Below are 18,669 nucleotides of genomic sequence, written 5' to 3'. Positions count from 1 at the left end.
GCAAGAATTGTAGGGAATCCAAAAAAACATTAGTCATTTTATATAAATTATTGTCTATGACAGAATCTGTGAACCTTTTAGTGCTCACCTTGAATATGATCTTTATCCTTGCATGCTCATGGTACCTTTTTTTAAAAACAAAAAACATTAAAAGTACATGGTTTTTATAACTCCATAATATATATAAACAATCAAAGCTTATTTGCTGATAAATAACAGGGATTAATCAGAAATATGACTTGAGAACTACAATGGCAGCCAATAAGTATGGTGGTGGTCCAGAAGTAATTTGTGCTATAGGTCTACACTTGATCTATGCAATCTTTTCCAACCCTGCTAAAGTTTTTCACACCAAATTGAATTCTCTGAGCTGAGTCCACGTCAATCTCTTCAGTAAAGTAGTCGTGGCTTTTAAGCAGTTAGGAAGTTGTGAGGTAGTCCTTGCTTTGTTTCCTCACACATTGCTGCCTATGGTACAGAAAGCCAGAGTTGGTTACTCTGTTCTTTCTTTTTCTACAGGTTTCTGTAAGGAGTATGTGTCCTTTCACGCCATGTGAGCTGTCTTCCTACCGGACAGCTAGACTGCAGGTCTCTGTAAGGAGTATGTGTCCTTTCACGCCTTGTGAGCGGTCTTCCTGCTGGACAGCTAGACTACAGGTGCTTTTGTCTTCTAGGTCTTGGAGTCTGGCACTTCAGAAGAATATTTCATATGCAGTAGAAGGGGACATGTATACAGGATTTTCTATGTCAGTGGGCAGGCACATTATGTATGTTGAGACTAGGGGTTAATCTTCCCTTTATTGGGAAGTTTTTCCTCTTTGGGCTAATTTTGTTGAAATACTTTATTAGTAAAGTGTGTGGCTTATGTTTTATACAGGGATTTATGTATAATCTTCAAATTGAGCGTTTGTGTAAATTAAAGGGACATGAAACCCATTTTTTTTCATGATTCAGATGGATAATACAATTTTAAACAACTTTTTAATTTACTTCTATTATCTTATTTTTTTAATTCTCTTGGTATCATTTTTTGAAGGAACAGCAATGCACTACTGGTTTCTAACTGAAAGCATAGGTGAGCCAATGACAATTAGTATATATATGAAGCCACCAATCAGCAGCTAGAACCTACTGTATGTTCTTTGCTGCTCCTGAGCTTGCCTAGATAAACCTTTCAGCAAAGGATTACAAGAGAAGGAAGCAAAATAAGCAATAAAAGTAAATTGGAAAGCTATTTAAAATTGTATTCTCTATCTGAATCATGAAATAAATTTTTTGGGTTTCATGTCCCTTTAAGCTCCGGTGTTGTAGGCAGAGGGAAACACGCGCCTTTTACTTGCTGCGTAGTTTCCTCTCTCTGCCGGTCATGGGACTTCTCTCTGCTGTTGGATATTCACGGAGCGAAGCAGCGTCACTGAATTTCAGTCTCTGTGTGCCGATATACTATATGATAGTTTTAGAGACTTCTGGCAGCCAAATTGTGTTTAAGTGTCACAGTAAGGCTCATTAGCCTATCTGAGGTGTAGGGGGCCTGATTGGTTTATTATTTTAAAGAATGTTTGCATAAAGTTAAGCGGCTGTGGTTTTACAAATTCTTAAAGTGACAGTGTATTTAAAAAGGCCTAGATAACGAGTTGTGCGTTAGGTTTAAAAAGCAGCGTTAAGAGGTCCTAACGCTGCTTTTTAACGCCCGCTGGTATTACGAGTCTTGCAGGTACAGGTGTACCGCTCACTTTTTTGGCCAGACTCTGAAATACCTCAAATCCACTTACGTCAATTGCGTATCCTATATTTTCAATGGGACTTGCATAGCGCCGGTATTACGAGTCTGACCAAAAGTGAGCGGTAGACCCTCTCCTGTCAAGCCTGGTACCACATTTAAAAGTCAGTAGTTAAGAGTTTTACACTACAACGCCGTAGCATAAAACTCTTAACTAAAGTGCTAAAAAGTACACTAACACCCATAAACTACCTATTACCCCCTAAACTGAGGCCCCCCCTCGCAAACACTAAAATAAATATTTCAACCCCTAATCTGCCAAACCGGACATCGCCGCAACTATAATAAACATATTAACCCCTAAACCGCAGCACTCCCGCATCACAAATACTAGTTAAATATTATTAACCCCTAATCTGCTGTTGCTAACATCGCCGCCACCTACCTACATTTATTAACCCTTAATCTGCCACCCCCAACGTCGCCGCCACTATATTAAATGTATTAACCCCTAAACCTAAATCTAACTATAACTTTAACCCCCCTAACTTAAATATAATTTAAATACATCTAAATAAAATTACTATCATTAACTAAATAATTACTATTTAAAACTAAATACTTACCTATAAAATAAACCCTAAACTAGCTACAATATAACTAATAGTTACATTGTATCTAGCTTAGGGTTTATTTTTATTTTATCCATGAAGACTGCCGCTCCAGTCTGACGCTGGCTGTAGACGCCACCGGAAGTCACAGGGGGAAGACAATAGGTGTGAAGCCACAGGGGGTGCAAGCCGAAAATGCGGCCGGTTCCGCCGCAGGAACAACAACTGGAAAAAGGTAATCAGCTGCACTTGCGGTGTAGTATATAAAAAATCCAAAATGTATTAATGCAGTTTAAAAACAAGGTACAGGCAGGCTAAGCAGACAGAACATCCTAACATGTTTCGTGCCAAACACGGCACTTAATCATAGGACAGGTGTTCATGGTATGGCCCCTTCCTTTTAAAGGAGCCGTACCCAATAGCAGGCTATGTACAATTTAAAAAGACAGTATACAAAAACCTATACACTAAAGGAGAGAAAGAGGGAAGAGGGAAACACATGGAAGAGAGAAGAAAAGGCTAACTCCAAATATTGAAGCACATCAATAGAAAATGCGTAGAAGTTTAAACAACCTAAATATTGCTCAAATGAATTAATACATTAATGCATCAATGAATTAAATTAAATGGTAAACTATACCTAGAGCAAAAAATAGCTATTATTTAAACTAAACAAAAGCATTCTTAAAACAAAATAATATAAATACACCATTGGATATGTGGTGGCATGTTAGTTGTATTCACTGCCTTAAATGGATATATGTCACAAAAAAGGTCTGTGTCACATTGGAAGGTAATCAATGAATTTGAAACCCACTAAAGTATATTTTAATATGAAATGGAAAATTGTACATAGATAGCACTCCAGTAATATTTGGAGTATTGGATATACCAAAACTGATTATTCAGAATCAATATTTTATGGTCCCAGGGTGAAATACTGTACATTAAAGTAAATAAAGTATGAGTAAGGGAACCAAATAAAGAAAGCCACTATTCAAAGTAATAGGATATATCCCACTCTCTATTCAAACCTGAGGGAGTTACAGTTTTGAGTTTGTGTATCCAGTATAACTCACGTTTCTGTAACAATTTACATTTGTTCCCCCCTCTTATTGGGGATTCTACCTTATCTATCACTGTGACTGTGATCAGGGCCTCATGGGTGAAATGTACCTGGTTGAAATGTCTCGCTACGGCAGAGTCCTTATTGTAATTCTTGGTATCGTTGATATGCTCCCTAACCCTAGATCTGAGCTCCCTCGTCGTTTGTCCGACGTATTGGAGGGAACACATGCTACATTCAAGTAAATAAACAATGAATTCAGTTCTGCAGTTGGCGTAAAAATTAACCACAAAATTTTCCCTAGTTACAAAGCTTGAAAAGCTAATACTCTGTCTGATAACACCACAAGTGATGCAAGACCTTGCTCCACACTTGAAAGTACCTTTTTTCCGGAGCCAATTGGCAGCTTGTTTTTTATTACTAGTAATCATACTAGGGGCCAGTTTGGTTGCTAGGGTGGGTGGTTTTTTAGAGACAAATCTACAGGATTCAGAGACGTTGCACAGAAGTTCATCTCCATTCAAAATATGGAGATTGTTTTTCAAAATTTTACAGATGTCATAGAATTGTTTGGAATATTCTGTAGAAAATACCACAGAATCTCTATTGAATTTACTCCTCTCCTTTTTATGACCAATGACTTCTGATTGTTTTTTATCTCTGACACTGTCAAAAGATTTCTGCAGCTCTTTATCTGAATAGCCCCTCATCTTAAGTCTATTAGTAAGATCAGCTGACTGGGTGTAAAAATTGCTGTCAGAATTGGTATTCCTCCTCATACGGATATATTGTGCTCTCGGAATAGAGCGAATGAGGTGGGGGGGGGGTGGCATGATTTAGCGTGGAGTATAGTATTCCCCGCTGTGGGCTTACGAAAAGTATCAGTAAATATGATACCTGTCTCAGTGTCACCAATTAATGTTAAATCCAAAAAGCATGCTTTGTGTGAATCTATTTGACCTGTAAATCTGAGATTTAGCTCATTGTCATTAAGATAATTTAGAAAGTTATTAAAATCTAGCGGGTCTTGTACTATAAAGATCAAATCATCGATAAATCTCATGTATTTAATGATTGAATCTGCATAGGGATTTAGGGTGGTGTATAAATACATATCTTCCCACCATGCAACAAATAAGTTGGCAAACGAAGGGGCAAACTTTGCCCCCATCACTGTGCCACATACCTGTAAAAAGTAAGTGCCATCAAACATAAAGAAATTATGTTTGAGTAAGAACTCCACAATTTCACAGAAGAAAATAATGAATTCAACAGAATATTGTGTAGTAGAGCTTAGGGCATATTGTAATGCTTTAATGCCCAAAGCATGTGGGATACTTGAATATAATGCCGTAGCATCAACAACTACCCATCTGAAACCTTTACACCACCTGGTATTTTCAAGATAGCTAATGAGGTGTGTGGAATCCCTCAGATAGCTGTTAAGATCCTGAACAAGCGGCTGCAGGATTGAGTCCACCCATTCAGACAGTGGCTCAAACATAGAGCCAATCCCCGAGATGATGGGTCTCCCCGGGGGACACTGAATATCTTTGTGTCTTGGGCACATGGTGAAATATAGGAGTGATTGGGTGTGTGGGAATCAATGACTCTGCTTGTTCTTCTGAAAAGATGTTTAATGCAATGCCTTGTTCAATTAAATGGCGTAACTTAGATTTGAATACAGTAGTGGGGTTACTCTCTAACCTTCTGTATGTTTTCTGTATGTTTTGCCATCAGCCAGTTGGCGTTTGGCTTCCTCAATGTAGTAGTCCTTGTCAATATATTTGTAGCTAGCTTAGGGTTTATTTTTATTTTACAGGCAACTTTGTGTTTATTTTAACTAGGTAGAATAGTTATTAAATAGTTATTAACTATTTAATAACTACCTAGTTAAAATAAAGACAAATTTATCTGTAAAATAAAACCTAACCTATGTTACAATAACACCTAACACTACACTATAATTAAATTAATTACCTAAATTAAATACAATTAATTACAATTAAATAAAATTATCTAAAGTACAAAAAACCCCACTAAATTACAGAAAATAATAAACAAATTACAAGATTTTTAAACTAATTACACCTAATCTAATCAAAATAAAAAAGCCCCCCCCAAGATAAAAAAAAGCCCTACCCTACACTAAATTACAAGAATTGCATCAGCCAATAGGATTTTTTCTACCTTAATTCCGATTGGCTGATAGAATTCTATCAGCCAATCGGAATTGAAGGGACGCCATCTTGGATGACGTCATTTAAAGGAACCTTCATTCAGTCATCGGCCGTGGACAGAAGAGGATGCTCTGCGTCGGATGTCTTGAAGATGGACCCGCTCCGCGCCGGATGGATGAAGATAGAAGATGCCGTATGGATGAAGACTTCTGCCCGTCTGGAGGACCACTTCTGCCCGGTTGGGTGAAGACATCTCCCGGTAAGGTGATCTTCAAGGGGTTAGTGTTAGGTTTTTTTAAGGGGGGATTGGGTGGGTTTTAGAGTAGGGTTGGTTGTGTGGGTGGTGGGTTTTAATGTTGGGGTATTTGTACTTTTTTTTTACAGGTAAAAGAGCTGATTACTTTGGGGCAATGCCCTGCAAAACGCCCTTTTAAGGACTATTTGTAATTTAGTACAGGGTAGGGCTTTTTATTTTGGGGGGCTTTTTTATTTTGTAAGGGGGATTAGATTAGGTGCAATTAGTTTAAAAATCTTGTAATTTGTTTATTATTTTCTGTAATTTAGCGTTTGTTTGTTTTTGTACTTAATAATTTTATTTAATTGTAATTAATTGTATTTAATTTAGGTAATTATTTTAATTATAGTGTAGTGTTAGGTGTACTTATAACTTAGGTTAGGTTTTATTTTACAGGTAAATTTGTCTTTATTTTAGCTAGGTAGTTATTAAATAGTTATTAACTATTTAATAGCTATTGTACCTAGTTAAAATAAATACAAAGTTGCCTGTAAAATAAAAATAAACCCTAAGCTAGCTACAATGTAACTATTAGTTATATTGTAGCTAGCTTAGGGTTTATGTTATAGGTAAGTATTTAGTTTTAAATAGGAATTATTTAGTTAATTAGTAACTATTTAGTTAATTTAGTAATTTTATTTAGATTTATTTTAATTATATTTGTTAGTGGGTGCTAGGGTTAGACTTAGGTTTAGGAGTTAATAACTTTATTATAGTGGCGGTGACATTGGGGGTGGCAGTTTATGGGTTAATAAATGTAGGTAGGTTGCGGCGACATAGGGGGCGGCAGATTAGGGGTTAATAAATATAATGTAGGTGTCGGCGATGTTGGGGGCGGCAGGTTAGGGGTTCATAAGTATAATGTAGGTGTCGGCGATGTCGGGGCGGCAGATTGGGGGTTAATAAGTGTAATATTAGGGGTGTTTAGACTCGGTGTTCATGTTAGGGTGTTAGGTGTAGACATAAATGTATTTTCCCCATAGGAATCAATGGGGCTGCGTTAGGAGCTTTATGCTGCTTTTTTGCAGGTGTTAGGTTTTTTCAGCCAGCTCTCCCCCATTGATTGCTATGGGGAAATCGTGCACAAGCATGTTTTACCAGCTCACCGCTAACGTAAGCAGCGCTGGTATTGAGGTGAGATGTGGAGCTAAATTTTGCTCTACGCTCACTTTTTTGTGGCTAACGCCGGGTTTGTAAAAACCCGTAATACCAGCGTTGTCTGTAAGTGAGCGGTGAGCATAAACTGCTCGTTAGCACCGCACAGCCTCTAACTCAAAATTCATAATCTAGGCGAAAATGTCTACAATTTGGGGAATTTTTTATTTTAGTATTATTGATATTGACCAAGACTCTGGCATCTACTTATCAAGCCGTCAACTGCAAATACGCTGGAATTCCGCAGCGTATTTGTGGCGAGCCTGATTCCCCTTAGTTATCAAACCCTACAAACTGGCAAAAGTAGAATTTTATGATGTAACATACAATCTGTTGGTCTCAGTCCGACACAGATCGATGCTTACGTTACTACAGATGTTCCGAACGCAAATTCGGCACTATCTGACTACTTTTGCTAGTTAACAAATGTCTACCAGGTACGCTCGGCACTATTCCGGCCCAGCGTACCTGGTTTTCAATATTTTTACTCTTGGGGGGGTTGCTTGTATTTTTTGTTTCAGGTAAAAGAGCTGATTGCTTTGGGGCAATGCCCCACAAAAGGCCCTTTTAAGGGCTATTGGTAGTTTAGTTTAGGCTATGGTTTTTTTATTGGGGGGGGGGCTTTTTTATTTTGATAGGGCTATTAGATTAGGTGTAATTAGCTTAAATTTCTGTAATTTGTTTATTATTTTCTGTAACTTAGTGTTTGTTTTTTTGTACTTTTGATAATTTAATTTAATTTAGTTAATTGTATTTAATGTAGTTAATTTATTTAATTTTAGTCTAGTGTTAGGTGTAATTGTAACTTAGGTTAGGTTTTATTTTACAGGTACTTTTGTATTTATTTTAGCTAGGTAGTTATTAAATAGTTAATAACTATTTAGTAACTATTGTACCTAGTTAAAATAAATACAAACTTGCCTGTAAAATAAAAATAAACCGTAATCCAGATACAATGTTACTACTCTTCGTTATATTGTAGCTATCTTAGGGTTTATTTTATAGGTAAGTATTTATTTAGTTTTAAATAGGAATTATTTAGTTAATGATAGGAATTATATTTATATTTATTTAAGTTAGGGGGTGTTAGGGTTAGGGTTAGACTTAGGTTTAGGGGTTAATAAATTTAATATAGTGGTGGCGACGTTGGGGTCGGCAGATTAGGGGTTAATAAGTGTTATGTAGGTGGCGGCGGTGTAGGGGGGGCAGATTAGGGGTTAATAAGTATAATGTAGGTGGCGGCGGTGTAGGGGGCAGATTAGGGGTTAATAATTATAATGTAGGTGGCGGTGGGCTCCTGGAGCGGCAGGATAGGGGTTAATACGTTAATTAAAGTGGCGGTGGGCTCCGGGAGTGGCGGTTTAGGGGTTAATAACTTTATTTAGTTGCGGCGGGGTACGTGAGCAGCGGGATAGGGGTAAACAGTTTAGTATAGTGGCGGTGTTTAGTGACAGGGTACCAATAAATCTGGGGAAAAGCCGAAGAGCAGCGAGATCGATGACTGTTAGTTAACAACAGTCCGCTGCTCATCGCCCTGTACTTGGTGCGCAGCTTTTTGACAGCTTTTTTGGTAACTTTGGAGAACATATTCAGGTGCGCGGCAGCGATGATTGGCTAACTAAGGCGAGCGTATTGGTGCCGTTGAATGCAAGTAAGTTGACGGCTTGATAAGTAGATGCCTCTGTGCCTTTTGACAGATGCTTTTTATGCCTTGAGGCACAAATTGTTTTGCCTATGCAATTCTGTGCTGCATGCTTAGCTAGAACACTTCAATTTAAAGATAAATTGTAGCCCTCTGATCCCAATGTCTCTCAGGATGATGCTGTTCAGGCAATGCCACAGCTTTCTCCTCAAACATCCCAAGCCTCTATGGTGTCACATACAGTGCCCTGCAGTTTCTCTCAGCCTCCTGGAGGAGTTTATTTGCCTGCAGATTTTGCTGCACAGGTATCTTCTGCGGTATCTGCGGTATTATCTGCTTTTCCTATGCTGGGAAAACGCAAGAGGAAAATTAGACATGCAGATAGTAAGGTTTCTGTTCCACCTACTACTACGCAAGTTGCCCTCCCTCATAAGTCTTATGAGGATGATACGTCGGTAGCCTCTGAGGGTGAAATCTCAGATTCGGACAGTATTATTCCTTCATCTGATACTAAAGAAGTAAACTTCAGATTTAAGTTTGAACACCATTGTTTACTGTTAAAGGAGGTATTGGCTACTTTGGACAACTCCGATACGTCTGTCATTGCCAACCCTAAGAAGTCTAGTAAACTTAATAAATACTATGATGTTCCTTCCTCTCTGAAAGTGTTTCCTGTTCCAGACCGTGTGACGGAGATTATTTCACAGGAATGGGAGAAGCCATCAATACCTCCCCCCCCGTCTCCCGTCTTTAAAAAGATGTTTCCTGTTGCTGCGTTCAGGACCTTTCCTCCCTGGGAGTGATTGTTCCAGTTCCAGTAAGGGAACAGTGTCTAGAATTCTATTCAAATCTGTTTGTGGCTCCAAAAAAGAGGGAACTTTTCAACCCATTTTAGACCTAAATTGTCTTAACAAGTTTCTCAGGGTACAGTCCTTCAAAATAGAAACCATTTGTTCCATTCTTCCTTTGGTCCAAGAGGGTCAGTTCATGACGACCATAGACCTGAAGGTTCCCATCCACAGGGATCATCACAAGTTCTGGAGATATGCCATTCTAGACAAACACTTTGAGTTTGTGGCTCTTCCGTTTGGCCTTGCCACAGCTCCCAGAATTTTCTCAAAGGTTCTAGGGGCTCTCTTGGCAGTGATCAGGTCTTGGGGAATTGCAGTGGCGTCCTACCTGGATGACATATTGGTTCAGGCGCCATCTTTTCAACAAGCAAACTCTCATACAGAGATCTTGTTGTCTTTTCTACATTCACACGGATGGAAAGTGAATCTGGAGAAGAGTTCCCTTGTTCCAGCTACAAGGGTGGTTTTCTTAGTAACCTTAATAGGTTCCCTATATATGAATATTTTTCATATTCTTTCTTCTTGCCTCTCTCTTCAGTCTACTGTTCAGCCGTCAGTAGCTCAATGTATGGAGGTAATTGATCTGATGGTCACCTCTATGGACATCATTCCCTTTGCTCGATTCCATTTGAGAGCTTTGCAGTAATGCATGCTCAGACAATGGAATAGTGACCATTCGGATCTATCTCAGAGGATAGATCTAGACCAGGCGACAAGAGACTCTCTCCCATGGTGGCTTGCTCAGGAGCATCTGTCTCATGGCACATGTTTCTGGAGACCTTCCTGTGTGATTGTGACCATGGACGCCAGCCTGCTAGGCTGGGGAGCCGTCTGGGACTCGTTAAAGGCATATAAATATATATGCGTGTATATACATACTAAAATATGTATGTCCAATCTTAAAAATAATTATAATAATTCACTCTCCACTTTGCACCAAATATGTCGCTACTTGCTATATTCGCAATTAGTCCTGCTCAGAAAAAGAATACATTTACACTATAGATATGCTCTTTGCACCGTACTTGATGCACGTGTTTTTGATGGCTTTTTTGATAAATAAGGAGATTGTATTCAAATCCGCGGCTGCAATGTTTTGGCGAGCATATTGACGCCCGCGAATGCAACATAGTTGATGCTTTGATAAATATCCTCCTAAGCATGGATTTTCTGAGTCGGTCATTGAGACCATGATCCAGGCTCGCAAGCCTGTTACTCGAAAAATTTAACATAAGGTATGGCGTAAATACCTTTATTGGTGTGAATCTAAGGGCTACTCTTGGAGTAGGGTCAGGATTTCTAGAATTTTATCTTTTCTTCAGGAAGCTCCGAAGAAAGGGTAGTCAGTCCGTTCTCTGAAAGGTCAGATTTCTGCATTATCTATTTTGTTACACAAGCGTCTGGCGGATGTGCCAGATGTTCAATCTATTTGTCAGGCCCTGGTCAGAATCAGGCCTGTGTTAAAACCTGTTGCTCCTCCTTGGAGCCTTAATCTTGTTCTTAAAATTTTGCAGCAGGCTCCGTTTGAGCCAATGCATTTCATAGATATTAAGTTGCTATCTTGGAAGGTTTTGTTTCGTATTGCTATCTCTTCTGCTCGGAGAGTTTCGGAACTCTCGGCTTTGCAGTGTGATTCACCTTACCTTATCTTTCATGTGGATAAGGCGGTTCTTCGTACTAAATTGGGATAGAAATATTAATCAGGAAATTGTTGTTCCTTCTCTTTGTCCCAATCCTTCTCATAAACAACGTCTGTTGCACAACTTTGGATGTTGTGCATGCTCTAAAATTCTACCTACAGGCGACTAAGGATTTTCGCCAGTCTTCTGCCCTGTTTTTTTGTTTCTCAGGAAAGCGTAAGGGTCAGAAGGCTATTTCTACTTCTCTTTCCCTCTGGTTGAGAAGTATGATTCATTTTGCTTATAAGATTGCTGGACAGCAGCCTCCTGAGAGAATTACAGCTCATTCCACTAGGGCTGTCTTCTCTTCTTGGGCTTTCAAAAATGAAGCTTCTGTGGAACAGATTTGCAAGGCTGCAACTTGGTCCTCTTTGCATACTTTTTCCAAATTTGATACTTTTGCTCGGCTGAGGCCTCTTTTGGGAGAAAGGTTCTTCAAGCGGTGGTGCTTTGTGTTTAGGTTCCCTGTTCATTCTGTGTCTTTTAGCTTGGGTATTGGTTCCCACTAGTAATTGAATGACATTGTGGACTCTCCATATCTTAGGAAAGAAAACAAAATGTATGCTTACCTGATAAATGTATTTATTTCCGGATATGGAGAGTCCACGACCCCACCCTTTATTAAGACAGTTATTTTTTACTGAAACCTCAGGCACCTCTACACCTTGTGTTGGTTCTTTTTCTCCATTTATTTTCCATCGAATGACTGGGGGTTGTGGGAAGGGAAGTGATACTTAACAGCTTTGCTGTGGTACTCTTTGCCTCCAATTCCTACTAGTAATTGAATGACGTTGTGGACTCTCCATATCCGGAAAGAAAGAAATTCATCAGGTAAGCATACATTTTGTTTTTAAGTAACTTTTACACAACTTAAATAGGATCAACAGAATATTAAATTATGATTGCAGTGTTGTTGAAATGTTTATATATTAAAAATAAAATAAAACTGTATACATGATTTAAGGGGTTTTAATAATTCAGACAGTGTTTTTTTTAATGGATTTTAAAGGGGTCCTTCATCTTAGCCAAATAAAAAAAAAGCCAGACTCAGTATCTAGAGAACTTCCGCATTTATCTTGTATTACCCGTATACTTTCTTACTCATATTACTTTTTCTTACATCGTTTCCATTGCTGATTTGTTCATTGCTTTTAGGAGGCTCTCCTGGAGCACCTGGGCTGAATTTACTTCAACGGAAGGACAAGAAAATCATAAATCTTGGTGGGAAGACATCTGTGCCCATACAACCTGGGGTACGACAAAATCCTTTTATGAAAAACAAAAAAATAACTAGTTTTGTTTTGTTTGAGACATACAGGAAATAATAGTCTGTTCTCAAACAAATTTATAAAAAACTTGTTTTCAAAGTCATCTTTTGAGTAAAAATGTTAAAAGTACCTTCAAAATTCCATAAAGAGAGAAAAGTAAAGTTATATAGGACTGATACTTTATGTAAAACAAATAATTACAACTTTTTCTTCTTCCCCTACCGTTTACGCGAGCTCTCAATTTGTGATAACCCGGCGAGCGTAATTCACTATTGTGCTTGAGTGAACACATTTATTTTCAGCTTGTAATGCGCGTGCTATTTCCGTTGTGCGCAAAAAGCTCAATAAAACATATCGCTTGGGTGCAGCAGTTAGAGCACCACTTGTTGTCTAGCCCTTAATTTGAAAATGTCTGGTTTAGTGTGGTTGCATTTATATAGACTAAACTACATGGAAGATGCAAAGCAAGAGCTATATACAGTATATAATATCCTATAGGTACAATCTATACAACAAAGAAAACAACAATCTATACAACAAAGAAAAAGTTCACTGCTTTAGCCATGGGCTGCCTCATAGAGAGACACAAATAAAAATACCCAAACTTTTCTTAACAGCAGGGCCATGACAGCCCAGCTGGTGGGCCGGGACGTGTCATGCCCTCACTGTGCAGTTTTCCCCCACTCATGCCCCCACTGCGCACCAGGGGTAGACTAAGACTAATCAGGACCCCAGGCAAAAATTAGGGAAGGGCCCTCACTGTCTCACACTGACCCAAATGTATTCAAATGTATGCAAATAAACATGGTAGCCCCCCTGCCCTGCCCCCACCAGGTCCCCCAACCTCCAGAAACAGGACCCCCAACATCAAGGGCCAGAGAAATGGCCCCCAACCTCCAGGGCCAGACCCCACACTCCATGGCCCTCACAGTGAAAGACCTCTGATAGGACCCCCGCACTCTAGGGTCCCCGAGTAACAAACCCTGCATCCAAGAACAAGTCCCCACTCTGGGGCCAAGGCCCCCACTAAACCCTCACTTAACTGCTTAGTTACTAATAGGGTAGCTGAAAACCCCAGCTTAAGCAACACACCAGAAAAGCCATGAAGATGCCATTTGTGGACCCCCCAACTTGCTGGTCCCTAGGTCCAGGTCCCATTTGCCAGGCATATCAGTCTGCCCCTGCTGTGCACTATATATATATATATATATATATATATATATATATATATATATATATATATATAAATAAAACTACTGGGCCCTGGACATGTCCAGCTGAAATTTACCGGGCCTTGTGGTCACTTTGATTGAGAACCACCACCATAAAGGGCATCAACCAGCAGTTGATGGAACTTTTTTTTTTTTTTTTTGCATAAATAATATTTATGCAAAAGTTGATGGAGCTTGTCTACATTCTAGAGCAAACAATGTAAAAAGCGTAATATGTTTGTACTGTATAAAGAGATTAGACATATGGCGGGTGACCCTAAATGATTTGACGCATTTTACCACCAAGTAGAGTAGGATTTGTTATTGTATTTCTTTTTGATACCTTAGAAATTATCCATATGGCTTGATGTGTGTGGACCTCACGGATCTTTTTTAATCTTGCTGACTTAACCTCAATGAAAATAATGCAGCCATGTGAGGGTTTAGCTGTTTTTTAGCTGCCAAAAAAATTAGAAAAAAAAAGCAATGTGAATTATTTGTAGATACCACCCTCTCACCTAGATTACAAGTTTTGCGCTAAACAGGGTGTGAAACTAACGCCCAAAAATTTGCGTTTTTGCTCTTTCCATAGCGCTTCCATTACCAGTTACTGAAAAGCCTCCTTGTGCTGTGCATTATGGTGCGTTAAGCTCCATACCGCACAAAAGCCAAGGGCTGAGTTTACGTGCTCGTGCACGCTTTCCCCATAGACATCAGTGGGGAGAGAGTGTTAGAAAAAACACCTGAAGTGCAGAATGAAAAATCTCTGTAACGCAACCCCCATTGATGTCTATGGGGAAAAAAAAGTTACGTTTAAACCTAACACCCCAACATAAACCCCAAGTCTAAACACCCCTAATCTGCCGCCCCTGACATCGTGACACCTAAATAAAGTTATTAACCCCTAATCCGCCGCTCCCAACATCGCCGACATTAATAAAAGCTATTAACCCCTAATCCGCCGCTCTCCGACATCGCCGCCACTAAATAAAATGATTAACCCCTAAACCTTCGGGCTCCCATATCGCCATTCTTCACTGCTAAATCAACCTATTAACCCCTAAACCTCCGGCCCCTCACATTGCCGCCACTAAATTAACCTATTAACACCTAAACCGCCAGCCCTCCCACATCGCAAAACACTAAATCAAACTATTAACCCCTAAACCTAACACACCCTTAACTTTAAAGGGACATTGAACCCAATATTTTTCTTTTGTGATTCAGATAGAGCATTCAATTTTACACAACTTTCTAATTTACTCCTATTATCAAATTTTCTTCATTCTCTTGGTATCTTTATTTGAAAAGCAAGAATGTAAGTTTAAATGCCAGCCCATTTTTGGTGAACAACCTGGGTTGTTTTTGCTGATTGATGGATAAATTCACCCGCCAATTAACAAGAGCTGTCCAGCGTTCTGAACCAAAAATTGGCTGGCTCTTTAGCTTAGATGCCTTCTTTTTCAAATAAAGATAGCAAGAGAATGAAGAAAAATTGATAATAGGAGTAAATTAGAAAGTTGCTTAAAATTGCATGCTCTATCTGAATCACAAAAGAAAAAAAAAAATTGGGTTCGGTGTCCCTTAAATTACAATATAACTATCCTAAAATAAATAAAAACTTACCTGTGAAATAAAAAAATTCTATTAAACTAACATAACTATTCCAATAAAATAAAAAAAACTACCAATTAAAAATCTAAATTACAAATTGAAAAAAACCTAACACTATGAAAAAAAATTAAAAATCTAAAATTACAAAAAATAATAAATACTAAATTACGAAAAATAAAAAACACTAAGATTACAAAAAATAATAAACAAAATTATCAAAATTAAAAACAATTACACCTAATATAATAGCCCTATAAAAATAACCCTCCACCAAAAAATAAAAACACCCCCTAACCTACAATAAACTACCAATAGCCCTTAAAAGGACCTTTTGTAGGATATTGCCCTAGGTTAAACAGCTCTTTTATCTGTAAAAAAATACAAAATCCCCCCAACAGTAAAACCCACCACCCAACCTTAAAAGAGCATTCAGTTCTTTTACACTGCGCTTAAAAGGGCATTCAGCACTTTTCAAGTGTCCATCCCTAATCTAAAAAAAAAACTCATCCACATTTAAAAAAAAAAAACAACTTAACACTAACCCCATAAAATATACTCACGATTCCTGAAGTCTGGAAATCCATCTTCATCCAGGCGGCGAGAAGTCTTCATCTAGGCGGCGACACCTTCATCCATCTCGGGGACGTCTTCGATCTTCATCCCGGCAGCGCGGCGTGACGCGAAGCTATCCTGGAAGACATCTTGCGCAGAGCATCCTCTTCATACGGTCACCGCCGTACACTAAAGTTGAATGCAAGGTAGCTGTTTCAAAATAGCGTACCTTGCATTCCTATTGGCTGATTTGATTCTTCAAATCAGCCAATAGAATTTCAGTAGCTCTCATCCTATTGGCTGTTTTTAACAGCCACTAGGATTTCAGAAGATCTCATCCTTTTGGGTGATTTGGATTTGAAGAATCAAATCAGCCAATAGGAATGCAAGGTACGCCATTTTGAAACCGCTACCTTGCATTCAACTTCACTGTACGGCGGTGACCGTATGAAGCAGACGCTCCACCCAGGATGTCTTCCAGGATAGCTCCGCTCCGCGCCGCCGGGATGGATGAGGGTATTGCCGCCTGGATGGGGTTAGTGTTAGGTTTTTTTTTTGTTTTGTTTTTTTATTTAGATTAGGGATGGGCACTTGTAAAAGAGCTGAATGCCCTTTTAAGGGCAGTATAAAAGAGCTGAATGCCCTTTTAAGGGCAATGCCCATACAAATTCTCCTTTAGGGGTAATTGGGTAGTTTAGGATTTTTTTTTTAGGTTTTTTATTTTGGGGGGTTGGTTGGGTGGTGGGTTTTACTGTTGAAGGGACTTTGTATTGTTTTACAGACAAACGAGCTGTTTAACTTAGGGCAATGCCCTACAAAAGGCCATTTTAGGGTGTTTTTATTTTTATAGGGCTATTAGATTAGGTGTAATTGTTTTCTTTATTTTTTAGAAGCTTATTGTTTTTTATTTTTAGTAATTTAATGTTTATTATTTTTTGTAATTTTAGATGTTTTTTTAATTTTTTCGTAGTGTTAGGTTTTTTAAATTTGTAATTTAGGTTTATAATTGGTAGTATTTTTTTATTTTATTAGAATAGTAATGTTAGGTTTATTGTTTTTCATGGCTAAGTTTTTATTTATTTTAAGATAGTTATATTGTAATTTTAATTTAAAGTTAGGGGGTGTTAGGGTTAATAGTTTAGTGTTTTGCGAGGTGGGTGGGCCGGCGGTTTAGGGGTTAATAGCTTTATTTAGGTGTCAACAATGTCGGGAACGGCGGATTAGGTGTTAATAACTTTTATTAGTGTCGGCAATGTTGGGGAGCAGCGTTTTAGGGGTTAATATATATAAATAGTGTTGGCGATGTTTCTGGGCAATAGATTAGGGGTTAATAGGTTTAATATAGTGTTTGCGATGCAGGAGGGTGGCGGTTTAAGGGTTAATAGGTAGTTTATAAATGTTAGTGTAGTTTGTAACAGTTTAGTTATGAGTTTTGTGAAATATTTTTGTTTCGCAAAATCCATTACTACTGGTCTCAGGTGGCGGTATAGATCGTGTCGTTATAGGCTGTAATGCTAGCATTTAAGCTGGACCGCACAACCTGTAATACCAGCGCTATGAAAATCCCACACAAAAATGTCATTTTTTGAGTGCAAAAAGGACGTTGCGTTACAGGCTAAAATGCTTGTGATATAGCTATACCGACACAACTCGTAATATGCGTTCCTGGCCATTCCAGCGTAATGGCAAATTTTTCAGTGTTAAAAGTCGTACAGCACCGCAACGCAAAACTCGTAATCTAGCTGTCTGTTTTTTAGCTGGTTAAGATCTAACTCTTACTCTGTGACAGAGGTAATGACATAGTGCTCAGATATTTACTGAGAAATACTTAGCTTTACATATTTAGTAGCAGGTCAGGGTAACACAAACTCTGAGCTAGATAACAAGTGTGGCGCAAATGGATTTGTGCTAGCGCAATCGTGTTTTTGTGAGCCATTTTCATTCCGCTGATATTACAAGTGGAGCAAAATAGTGATTGCGCTAGCGCAATCGCCCTTTACGCTTCAATCCTTTTTTACGATCTTAGAGCTGTGGTTAACTGTTTTCTGAAACTAAAGAGTTGCAAAAAACACTTTAAAAATACATTACACAGTACATTTACACTCATAATAACACTGTCTAATAAATATACATTACACAGTGCAGTTACACACATTATAACACAGTCTAATAAATATACATTACAAAGTACAGTTACACGCATAATAACACTATCTAATAAATATACATTACACAGTACAGTTACACTCATAATAACACTATCTAATAAATATACAATACACAGTACATTTACACTCATAATAACACTGTCTAATAAATATACATTACACAGTACAGTTACACACATAATAACACTGTCTAATAAATATACATTACACAGTACAGTTACACACATAACACCATCTAATAAATAAACATTACACAGTACAGTTACACACATAATAACACTATCTAATAAATATACATTACACAGTACAGTTACACTCATAATAACACTATCTAATAAATATACAATACACAGTACATTTACACTCATAATAACACTGTCTAATAAATATACATTACACAATACAGTTACACACATAATAACACTGTCTAATAAATATACATTACACAGTACAGTTACACACATAATAACACCATCTAATAAATATACATTACACAGTACAGTTACACACATAATAACACTATCTAATAAATATACATTACACAGTACAGTTACACTCATAATAACACTATCTAATAAATATACAATACACAGTACATTTACACTCATAATAACACTGTCTAATAAATATACATTACACAGTACAGTTACACACATA

General features: G+C 38.1%; 1 protein-coding gene across 3 annotated transcripts in view; it reads left to right on the top strand.

The window, feature by feature from the left end:
* Positions 1–18,669, top strand: part of OPLAH (5-oxoprolinase, ATP-hydrolysing) — a 291,557-nt gene that overhangs the window by 255,689 nt on the left and 17,199 nt on the right. For 2 of the 3 annotated variants that reach the window (XM_053715452.1, XM_053715451.1), the window contains exon 26: positions 12,355–12,452. In XM_053715452.1, coding sequence (XP_053571427.1) covers positions 12,355–12,452 — 98 coding nt within the window. Of the gene's footprint in view, positions 1–2,433; positions 2,586–12,354; positions 12,453–18,669 lie in introns of those variants that run through there. The other variant, XM_053715453.1, reaches the window with a different exon arrangement.

Source organism: Bombina bombina, chromosome 5, assembly GCF_027579735.1.
Source record: "Bombina bombina isolate aBomBom1 chromosome 5, aBomBom1.pri, whole genome shotgun sequence".
Lineage (NCBI taxonomy): Eukaryota > Metazoa > Chordata > Amphibia > Anura > Bombinatoridae > Bombina > Bombina bombina.
This window is presented reverse-complemented; position numbering and strand designations above follow the sequence as displayed.